The following is a 12,611-nucleotide window of genomic DNA, read 5'->3' on the forward strand; positions in this document are numbered from 1 at the left end:
CTGCATAGTAATATCTCTGAAACACCATAAAGTATTATCTCTCAGACATTAAATATTATTCTTTACACACCACTACATAGTATTATGTACAATCGCAAAACTGCTTCATAATGCAATACTGCTCATAACAAAATACTGCAATACTGCCTCATATCGCAATACTGCCTCATATCACAATACTGCCTCATATCGCAATACTGCCTCATAGCATAATACTGCATCATAACACAATACTGCCTCATATCGCAATACTGCCTCATAATGCAATATTGCCTCATATCACAATACTGCCTCACATCACAATACTGCCTCATATTGCAATACTGCCTCATAACACAATACTGCATCATATCGCAATACTGCCTCATATTGCAATACTGCCTCATAACACAATACTGCATCATATCACAATACTGCCTCATAATGCAATACTGCCTCACATCACAATACCGCCCCATATTGCAATACTGCCTCATAATGCAATGCTGCCTCATATCGCAATACTGCCTCATAATGCAATATTGCCTCATATCACAATACTGCATCATATCGCAATACTGCCTCATAATGCAATACTGCCTCACATCACAATACTGCCTCATATTGCAATACTGCCTCATAACACAATACTGCATCATATCGCAATACTGCCTCATAATGCAATACTGCCTCACATCACAATACCGCCCCATATTGCAATACTGCCTCATAATGCAATGCTGCCTCATATCGCAATACTGCTTCATATTGCAATACTGCCTTGTAATGCAATATTCCCCCATATTGCAATACTGCATCATATCGCAATACTGCCTCATAATACAATACTGCCTCACATCACAATACTGCCTCATATTGCAATACTGCCTCATAACACAATACTGCATCATATCGCAATACTGCCTCATAATGCAATACTGCCTCACATCACAATACCGCCCCATATTGCAATACTGCCTCATAATGCAATGATGCCTCATATCGCAATACTGCCTCATATTGCAATACTGCCTCGTAATGCAATATTCCCCCATATTGCAATACTGCCTCATATCGCAATACTGCCTCATATCACGATACTGCCTCGTAATGCAATATTCCCCCATATTGCAATACTGCCTCATATCGCAATACTGCCTCATATCACAATACTGCCTCGTAATGCAATATTCCCCCATATTGCAATACTGCCTCATATCGCAATACTGCCTCATATCACAATACTGCCTCGTAATGCAATATTCCCCCATATTGCAATACTGCCTCATATCGTAATACTGCCTCATAATGCAACACTGCCTCCTGCAGCTGGTAGTTGTTGTGGTAAAATGGGGCTTTCAGTCCAAAATTAGAGAATAAAGAAAATGTTATTTAAAAAATATGAAAAGAAGTATCACTCAGACTAAACGAAGACATTAATTACTCTATCCAGAGAACAGTCAGGTAATGTCTCACTGAATGACTCACCAGCCAGAACCGCCTACAGACACACACACGCACGCACACATGCACACATATACAGACACACACACGCACGCACACATGCACACATATACAGACACATGCACACATATACAGACACACACACGCACGCACACACACATGCACACATATACAGACACACACACACACATACAGACACACACACACACACACCCATGCACACATATACAGATACACACACACATACACATACAGACACACACACACGCACACATACGCACACACACATATACAGACACACACACACATGCAGATACACACACGCACGCACACACACATAAACACACACACACACACACATACAGACGCACACACACACATTAAGACACACGCACGCACACATACATATACAGACACACACACGCACACACACACTTATACAGACACACACATACGCGCATGCACACACACACGCATATACAGACACACACATGCACACGCACACACACACACACATAAACAGACACACACGCACGAACGCACACACACACACACAAATACAGACATGCACGCACGCACACACATATACAGACACACAAACACATAGAGACACACACACACATAAACAGACACACACACGCACAACTGCACACACACACACACATATAGACACAGACACACGTACTCACATACAAACATGCATATACAGACACACACACACACACACACATACAGACACACACACACACACACATATACAGACACACACACACACACGCACACACATATAAAACAGACACACACACGCACGAACGCACACACACACACATATACAGACAGACACACACACACATATAGACACACACACACGTACTCACATACAAACATGCATATACAGACACACACACACACGTGCTCACACATATATATACACACACACACACACTCCTCCTAAAATCACAGATTGCTCAGAGCCTAGTTCTGCCAAGTAGAGCATGTCTGGCACGTGGTGATGTCACAGTGGAGCGGGAGGACACAGAGCATGTGCACAGGATGGAGGCGGGGCCCTGAGAGGGAGAACAGAGTCCCCCCCCCCCTCCCCCTTACCTGACCCTCTTCCTTTCTTACTTGCTCACTCACTCACTCATGCACTCACTCACTCACTCAGAAATCCCACAATCACACTCACTCACTCACACAGAAATCCCACAATCACACTCACTCACTCAGAAATCCCACAATCACACTCACTCACTCACTCACTCACTCAGAAATCCCACAATCACACTCACTCACTCACACAGAAATCCCACAATCACACTCATTCACTCACTCATGCACTCACTCACTCACTCAGAAATCCCACAATCACACTCATTCACTCACTCAGAAATCCCACAATCACACTCATTCACTCACTCAGAAATCCCACAATCACACTCACTCACTCACTCACTCACACAGAAATTCCATAATCACACTCACTCACTCACTGACTCACTCAGAAATCCCACAATTACACTCATTCACTCACTCACTCACTCACTCACTCAGAAATCCCACAATCACACTCACTCACTCATTCACTCACTCACACAGAAATCCCACAATCACACTCACTCACTCATTTACTCACTCACACAGAAATCCCACAATCACACTCAGTCATTCAGGCGCTCACTCACACATGCACTCATTCATTCATTTACTCACTTACTCATTCACTGTCTATGCTCTCTCTCTCTTGCTCTCTCTCACTCTCTCACTGCTTGTCTAATCCGCCCCCGTTGCCATGACAGCAGAACATCGCCCTCTTATGTGTCTCTGCTTCCTCTTATCTCTGAGTTTATGCATCTGTCCTCCCGTCTGTCTGTCTGTCAGTCTGTCTGTCTGAGTGCCTGCCTGCCTGTCTGTCTGTCAGTCAGCCTGTCTGTCTGTCTGTCTGTCTGAGTGCCTGTCTGACTGCCTGTCTGTCTGTCAGTCTGCCTGTCTGTCTGTCTGTCTGTCTGTCAGTCTGTCTGTCTGACTGCTTGTCTGTCTGTCTGTCCAGCTTCTGCCCAAGTTGGTTCCAAGACAGAGTTTTTATGCATTGTTCATAGCTTCAGACTCTATCTTCTGATGTAAGCTTCACACCTGCACACTTTATACCTGTAAGAATTATACCTGTAAGCTTTACACCTGTAGGCTTTATACCTGTATGCTTTACACCTGTAACATTATACAGGTATGCTTTACACCAATATGCATACAAACACACATTTGCACGCGCACACACACACAGACACACACTTTCTGATGTACACACACTCACACATAGAAACATGCTACACAAGCTCCCCATGTATCAGTGTAGACTGTGAGTGTGATGTACACACACTCACACATAGAAACATGCTACACAAGCTCCCCATGTATCAGTGTAGACTGTGAGTGTGATGTACACACACTCACACATAGAAACATGCTACACAAGCTCCCCATGTATCAGTGTAGACTGTGAGTGTGATGTACACACACTCACACATAGAAACATGCTACACAAGCTCCCCATGTATCAGTGTAGACTGTGAGTGTGATGTACACACACGCGCTCCGTCAGGAGAAGGTGTTAGTGGGACAGCGAGCCGTGTCCCTGGTGGATGAGCACCATGTGGATTGGAGTGTAATTTCTTAGTGTTTAACTGGCACATTAGCTGCCTAATTACACCCCCCCTCCCTCCCCCCCCTCAGTCCCTGAAACACAATTCCCTACACTCCAGAGCCCGTGCAAACACTGCCACTATACTCACAGAGTCCCTGCAAACTCACTGTCCCCTACACTCACAGAGTCCCTGCAAACTCACTGTCCCCTACACTCACAGAGTCCCTGCAAACTCACTGTCCCCTACACTCACAGAGTCCCTGCAAACTCACTGTCCCCTACACTCACAGAGTCCCTGCAAACTCACTGTCCCCTATCACTCCACAGTGTCCCTGCAAACTCACTGTCCCCTACACTCACAGGTCCCTGCAAACTCACTGTCCCCTACACTCACAGTGTCCCTGCAAACTCACTGTCCCCTACACTCACAGTGTCCCTGCAAACTCACTGTCCCCTACACTCACAGTGTCCCTGCAAACTCACTGTCCCCTACACTCACAGAGTCCCTGCAAACTCACTGTCCCCTACACTCACAGTGTCCCTGCAAACTCACTGTCCCCTACACTCACAGAGTCCCTGCAAACACACTGTCCCCTACACTCACAGAGTCCCTGAAAACTCACTGTCCCCTATACTCACAGTGTCCCTGCAAACTCACTGTCCCCTACACTCAGTGTCCCTGCAAACACACTGTCCCCTACACTCACAGAGTCCCTGCAAACTCACTGTCCCCTACACTCACAGGTCCCTGCAAACTCACTGTCCCCTACACTCACAGAGTCCCTGCAAACTCACTGTCCCCTACACTCACAGTGTCCCTGCAAACTCACTGTCCCCTACACTCACAGAGTCCCTGCAAACTCACTGTCCCCTACACTCACAGTGTCCCTGCAAACTCACTGTCCCCTACACTCACAGTGTCCCTGCAAACTCACTGTCCTCTACACTCACAGAGTCCCTGCAAACTCACTGTCCCCTACACTCACAGTGTCCCTGCAAACTCACTGTCCCCTATACTCACAGTGTCCCTGCAAACTCACTGTCCCCTACACTCAGTGTCCCTGCAAACTCACTGTCCCCTACACTCACAGAGTCCCTGAAAACTCACTGTCCCCTACACTCACAGAGTCCCTGCAAACTCACTGTCCCCTACACTCACAGTGTCCCTGCAAACTCACTGTCCCCTACACTCACAGTGTCCCTGAAAACTCACTGTCCCCTATACTCACAGTGTCCCTGCAAACTCACTGTCCCCTACACTCACAGTGTCCCTGCAAACTCACTGTCCCCTACACTCACAGAGTCCCTGCAAACTCACTGTCCCCTACACTCACAGTGTCCCTGCAAACTCACTGTCCCCTACACTCACAGAGTCCCTGAAAACTCACTGTCCCCTACACTCACAGAGTCCCTGAAAACTCACTGTCCCCTATACTCAGTGTCCCTGCAAACACACTGTCCCCTACACTCAGTGTCCCTGCAAACTCACTGTCCCCTATACTCACAGTGTCCCTGCAAACACACTGTCCCCTGCACTCAGTGTCCCTGCAAACTCACTGTCCCCTACACTCAGTGTCCCTGCAAACTCACTGTCCCCTACACTCACAGTGTCCCTGCAAACTCACTGTCCTTTACACTCACAGTGTCCCTGCAAACTCACTGTCCCCGACACTCACAGTGTCCCTGCAAACTCACTGTCCTCTACACTCACAGAGTCCCTGCAAACTCACAGGAGGAGCACACTGCATTCTGGGAAGTGGGAGACAGATGGATAGTGAGAGAGACTGGCACAAGAAGAGAGAGTAGGAGAGAGTGAAGAGAGAGGGAGAGGCAGAGAATTAAAGAAAAGGAGGCAGAGAGGGAAGAGGGAGGAAGAGACAGAGCGTGGGAGATGGAGAGAAGGAGTGAGGAAGAGATTTGCATGATAGAGGGATGGGGTGTGAATTCAGTTGGTACAGGCTGGTTGCCGGAAGCATCCACTGAAGAGGTGCTGTTTATGCAATTCTTCCACTATTAAATAGGTCATGCAGTAATTTATTTAAATGTGAGGGGAGGGCTGGCACCAGATGGAGGAATAAAGATAGACTGAGGGGCAGTGTGGGGGGGTTGGGTGCTGAGTACATCTGTGAGTTTGGGTTCAGTGGGGTGAGGCTCAATGTTGCGCTCAAATTGCTACAGCGTGATTGGTTAATTATTCTCATGAGAAGAAAATGCAACAATGTGATTGGTAACAAAGGACGTTATGCTAAAGACTACCATTAGATGATGTACAGTGGGACTTGCCCCTATTCCACCTCCGGGCCTCTTAGCTGCTCTGACCAGTTGCTCCTGTCTGTTCCTCGTCCTGGTTAAAGACCAAGGGCGACTGTGCCTTCTCCAAGCTGACCCAAGGCTCTGGAATAGTCTACCACTGTCCATTAGGTCTTCCCCCTCCATTGACTCTTTTAAATCCCGTATTAAGACATGGCGTGTGAGTTTTAATGCTTGGTATGTGTTGTTCCTTTGTGTATTGTATTTCATACCTTTTATTGTATTTAATTTATGCATCTTTTTATTTTCCTTGTACAGCACTTTGGTCAACTGCTGTTGTTTTTAAATGTGCTTTATAAATAAACTGACTTGACTTGGAAGACAGAACAGTGAAATTGGTTAGATACTGCACAGAGCTGAAGATGAGACAATGTGACTGGTTAGATACTGAACATAACTGAAGATCAGGCTTTGTGATTGGTTAGATACTGAACATAACTGAAGATGAGGCTTTGTGATTGATGAGATATTGTACATAACTGAAGATGGGACTTTGTGATTGGTTAGATACCGTACATAGCTGAAAATGGGACAGTGTGATTGGTTAGAGTATATGCAGTAGGATGGCTAGATGTATAAGTAGATAGGTCTGAATGAGAAAAGATGGACAGACAGAGACTGATCCACACTGTACCTCTCTAGTGGTCTCTGCCACCTCCTCCTCACATGACATGGGTGAACCTGGCTCCCCCCCTTCCTGTTCAGGTGCAGCCTCGCTGCCCGGTCCTCCTGGCCCTGAAATCCCTTGCTCTGATTGGTCTTTGCAGATGAGATCCTGCTCCGACTGGCCTTCACAGATCACATCCTGCTCCGATTGGCCCTCGCAGATCAAACCCTGCTCTGATTGGCTCTCGTGGATCAGACCCTGCTCCAATTGGCCCTTGCAGATCAGACCCTGCTCCGATGGGCCCTCGCAGATCACACCGCGCTCCGATTGGCTCTCGCTGATCACAACCTGCTGCGATTGGCCCTCACAGATCACACCTTGCTCTGATTGGCCCTCACAGATCAGGTCCTGCTCCGATTGGCCCTCGCTGATCACACTCTTTTCCGATTGGCCCTCGGAGATCACTCCGCTCTCTGATTGGTCGTCACAGAACAGCCGCCGCAGGACGCTGGGCTCTAGCTCCTCCCACTGGTCCCAGAGGGGCATGGCCAAGTCAGGTTCTGAGTTCGAAGCGTCTGAGTCGCTGTCGGCCGTGGTGGAGCCCGGGGCGAAGTCCACGCCGGACTGGGCGGCGTCCGAGTCCGAGTCCTGGGAGTTGGCGCCAGAGCTTCCGCTTCCCGCCAGCGTGTTGCGCTCCGGAGCAGCCAGGTACACGAAGCTGTCCGTGGACAGGAAGTCGCCCTCCTCGGGGTCGGGGCGGGGCTGGAGCAGCGTGCCGGACGAGGAGGACTCCTGCAGCGGGGAGAGCGGGGCGGTCTGCGCGGGGGCCGGCAGGGCGGACACCGCCAGGTACACGAAGCTGTCCGTCACCACGAAGGCGTCGGCGTTCTCGCTCTCCAGCCCCGACCCGCGCCCCTCGTGCTTGGACGGCGAGAGTGGGAGGGGCGAGTCTGCTCGGGACGGGGGGGAGTCCAGCCTGGGCACGGTCACCCCCGTAACCGTAGGAACGCCCTGTGGCTCCGCCCTCCCAGCAGGATCCTGGGGGTCAGAGGTCGTGGTCTGGATCTCCTTCCCCTGAAGGCCCCCCTCCTCCGATTCTCCCTCCTGTTCCTCTCTCCTCTTCTCTCCCGTCCCCTCCTCCTCTTCCTGACCCCGCATGCCTCCACCATGTTTATCCTCGCTGGCGCCCCCCTCTGTTTAAAAAAGGCAATTAAATATCACCACTGTCAAATCTTCAAAGAGCATAATCCGATATGTGTGAAAATGATATTAAAATTTAATAGTCCAGCAAGGCTTTTTATTCTTAGACTAGCCCCTCCATTCCAGACAGAAGTTGGGCTCAGAAAACACTGCCAGGATGACAGGGCTAGCTCAGTAACTGCACTGTCCCACTGCAGTACTGCTACATCTTTCCATTTATGAGCATGGGGCTTTTATACCGACTGAAAAGGAGCCCGTTAATAGTCTTTGGCATTACACACGTTAGTGTGGCTGTCTCCAATAAAGACAAGTAATATAAGGGATGGGATTTTTCCTGATTTGCTCTGATTAATCAGGGCTTGGGCATGTCATAAGCACACACACCGAGAGCTTCTACCCCCTTTCACCTCATAGCAATTTTATAATTTACAATTTAATCACTCAGCAGTCAGTTTTAGCCAAAGCGAAATTACACAAGCGCATTTCACACGGCAAGCAAACATCATCAGAACTGGAGAAGGATTGAGTTAGAGTTATATAAGGGCCATGTCAAGGTGCAGCCTCAAGACCTGGCAGACAAAAGGAGAGGAGTGTTAGCTGTATTTTTTTACTGAATAAAAAACATTTGGCATCATTTGAAAAAGTGGCTTTTTTGACAATGACACCCAGTGACTCCGCCTTCCTGACAATGACACCCAGTGACTCCACCTTCCTGAAGGTGGTTCCACTGTGGGGGGGCGGAGGAAAGAGAAGAGGCGGGGCCATAAGGAGAGGCTGCTGGGAGCTCAGAGGGACAGACGGTCAGCTTTTAGGAGGAGGCTGAACAGAGAGGTCTGGATGGAGTGTGCGGTGTGAGCACTGTCTGCAGACAGGAAGGAGGGGGTTCCATTTTCAGCTGGAAGCTGTGCGAGGTTTAATTTAGCATGGCCAGGGACCGGAGGCTGGTGAAGGGTGTTAAAAAGTGCTGTGAACACCGGGCGGGCAGTAGCCTTCTGGACCAGCTAGCTGGAGAGAATGCTGAGCAGTAAAGCCAAAAATCTCAGAGCCTACACAAGACTAACACTCACAACCCTCACAAGACCAAAACTAACAACCCCCACAAGACCAAAACTAACAACCCCCACTAAACCAAAACTAACAACCCCCACAAGACCAAAACTAACAACCCCCACAAGACCAAAACTAACAACCCCCACAAGACAAAAAATCACAACCCCCATAAGACCAAATACTCACAACCCCCACAAGACCAAAAACCCACAACTCACAACTCCCACAACACCAAAACTAACAACCCCCACAAGACAAAAACTCACAACTCCCACAAGACCAAAACTAACAACTCCCACAAGACCAAAACTCACAACTCCCACAAGACCAAAGCTCAAGACCAAGGCGACATAGCTCAGGAGGTAAGAGCGGTTGTCTGGCAGTCGGAGGGTTGCCAGTTCGATCCCCGCCCTGGGCATGTCGAAGTGTCCCTGACCAAGACACCTAATCCCTAATGGCTCTGGTGAATGAGAGGCATCAATTGTAAAGCGCTTTGGATAAAAGCGCTATATAAATGCAGTCCATTTACCATTTACCTAACAACCCCCACAAGACTACAAACTAACAACCCCCACAAGACAAAAACTCACAACCCTCACAAGACCAAAACTAACAAGCCCCACAAGCCCAAAACTAACAACCCCGACAAGGCCAAAACTAACAACCCCGACAAGGCCAAAACTAACAACTCCCACAAGACCACAAACTCACAACCCTCACAAGACCAAAACTAACAACCCCGAAAAGGCCAAAACTAACAACTCCCACAAGACCACAAACTAACAACCACCACAAGACAAAAACTCACAACCCTCACAAGACCAAACTAACAACTCCCACAAGACCAAATCTCACAACTCCCACAAGACCAAAGCTAACAATCCCCATAAGACCAAAACTAACAACCCCCACAAGGCCAAAACTAACCTCCCTCACAAAACCAAAATTCACAACTCCCACAAGGCCAAAACTAACAACCCCCACAAGACCAAAACTCACAACGTCCACAAGATCAAAACTAACAACCCCCACAAGACCATAAACTCACAACCCCCACAAGACCAAAATCTTACAATCACCACAAGACCAAAACTAACAACCCCCACAAGGCCAAAACTAACAACTCCCACAAAACCAAAATGAACAATCCCCACAAGATCAAAAACCCACAACTCCCACAAGAACACAAAATGACAACCCCCACAAGACTAGAAACTCACAACACCCACAAGACCACAAACTCACAACTCCCACAAGACCAAAATCTTACAATCCCCACAAGACCAAAATATCACAACCCCCACAAGACCAAAACTAACATCCCCCATAAGAACACAAATGCAGAACTCCCACAAGACCAAAACTAACAACTCCAACAAAACTAGAAACTCACAACACCCACAAGACCACAAACTGACAACCCCCACAAGACTAAAATCTTACAATCCCCACAAGACCAAAAAATCACAACCCCCACAAGACCAAAACTAACATCCCCCACAAGAACACAAACTCACAACTCCCACAAGGCCAAAACTAACAACTCCCACAAGACCACAAACTCACAAACCAACACAAAATTCACAGCCAACACAAAACCACAAACTCACAACCCCCCAAAACAACCAAAACTCAGAACCCACGCAAAGCCAAAAACAGCTCCCAGAGATATTTTCAGGGTCTGAAAAAGAGGATATTTCATTGAGTCTGATAAATATGAATATAAATGCGGCTCACCGTCCTCACGGTCAGAGCGTGCGTCCTCCAGAGAGGGCGAGGAGCGCCGAATCTCCAGACAGACCCCGCCCACGGTGCCCTCCTTCCTCCCCTCCTCTTCCTCCCGGTCCAGCGAGGCGGCGCTGCCCAGGTCCGAGTCGTACTCGCGGCGCTCGGCGCTGGAGGCGGTGTCGGACCGCCCGCTCCGGTCCCGGCCGGACATCTGGACCCCGCTGGACTCCGACCCCCGGGTGTGCTCCGACCCGGGCTCCTCGCTGGGGTCCGTCTCCGTTTTTGGGGAGATCTCGCCCGTTCCCCCCCCGTCCGCTTTTCTGGCCGGAGGGGGCGTGGCCCCAGCGGATCCCCCTGGGAGGGGGTCCAGCGAGCCGTGGGCGGAGCTGAGGCAAGAGGGGGAGTCTGTACCCCCGAACCCCAGCGGGGGGGGCAGGATGGGCCAGGGGCCCAAAGAGCCCATTCCCCGGGGCCCCCAGCCCTGCTCCTCACACTCCTCCCACAGAGAGTCCACCTTCTGCAGCACCTCCTCCCACCCCTCCTCCAGCTGCCGTGCCTCCATCTCTCCCTCCCTCGCTTCTTCCCCACCCTCTGCCACCCCCCCGGCCTCCGCAGGCCAGCCCAGTGAGGCCCCCTCATTGGCCACGCCCTCTGGGGACACGCCCTCCAGCACCTGTGAGAGGGAAGAGGGCGTGTCCAGCAGGCGCAGGGACTCCTCGTCCGCCTCGCTGTGTTCGGCCAGCAGGGGGGGCAGTGGAGGCAGGATGGGCAGCTTGTGCAGGACCCCGCCCTGGCTCACAGTCCTCCGCCGTCCCATCAGCCTGCGGGGCCAGGTGCAGGTGTCGGGTGGGTCCTCGGTTTCAGGCGGGACGGGAGACAGGGAGGGCAGGAGCGGGGCGGTGTCCAGGTCCTGGTCCAGAATGGGGAAGTCCCGCTCACTCCCAGGGTCCGACACCCGCCACCTCACCGGACGCTCCTGCCGGGCCAGGGGGACCCCACTCAACACCAGGCCCCTGCCTGCCGGGCGGCCCCGCCCCCACTGGGGGGACTTCTGTAAGAAGGACAGCTGGCCAGGCGGGGAGGGGAGGGGTCCCCTGGCGGGAAGGGGCTGGGGGGTGCGCTGTGGATTCAGGGGGGTGGGGAGGAGGGGGGAGATTAGGGGCGGGAGCGGGGGTGGAGGCGGGGGTGGGGGCGGGACGGGGGACAGCGGTTTTTCCGTGGACTCCCCAGGGGAGACCTCCAGCTGCGCAAAGGTCTTGAGCGAGCGCCGGCCCCCGGCGTCCCGCTTGTCGCTGCCCTGGCTGCGTCGCCTGGTCGCCGCGGCGAAGCCGCTGGGGGCGGAGCCTGTGGAGGAGACGCTGGGGGAGACGGAGCCGCCCCCGGCCCCGCCCTGCGCTTCGGCCGTCAGCTTCAGCGAATCGAAGATCACCCGCTCGTCCAGCCGCTTGGCGCTGCCGCCCCCGGCCCCGCCCCCGGCCCCACCCCCGGCCCCGGCCCCTCCCGCCGCCCCCGGCGTGCCGTTGCTGGACAGCGTGCTGTCGTCCCCGGCGACGGGGCCCTGGTCGATGTGCTCGTTGATGCGCATGGTGTCGTAGATGGAGCGCTGCGGGACGTAGCAGTCCTCCATGTACC

General features: G+C 51.2%; 1 protein-coding gene across 1 annotated transcript in view; it reads right to left on the bottom strand.

Moving 5' to 3' along the window:
- The window catches only part of LOC135249001 (microtubule-actin cross-linking factor 1, isoforms 6/7-like), a 44,877-nt gene that overhangs the window by 32,190 nt on the left and 76 nt on the right, over window positions 1–12,611 (bottom strand). The window contains exons 1-2 of the mRNA XM_064324223.1: window positions 10,989–12,611; window positions 7,029–8,194 (exon numbers count right to left, since the gene is read on the bottom strand). The exon at window positions 10,989–12,611 is cut by the window's right edge and continues 76 nt beyond it. Coding sequence (XP_064180293.1) covers window positions 7,029–8,194; window positions 10,989–12,611 — 2,789 coding nt within the window. The remainder of the gene's footprint in view (window positions 1–7,028; window positions 8,195–10,988) is intronic.

Source organism: Anguilla rostrata, chromosome 1, assembly GCF_018555375.3.
Source record: "Anguilla rostrata isolate EN2019 chromosome 1, ASM1855537v3, whole genome shotgun sequence".
Taxonomy (NCBI): Eukaryota; Metazoa; Chordata; class Actinopteri; order Anguilliformes; family Anguillidae; genus Anguilla; species Anguilla rostrata.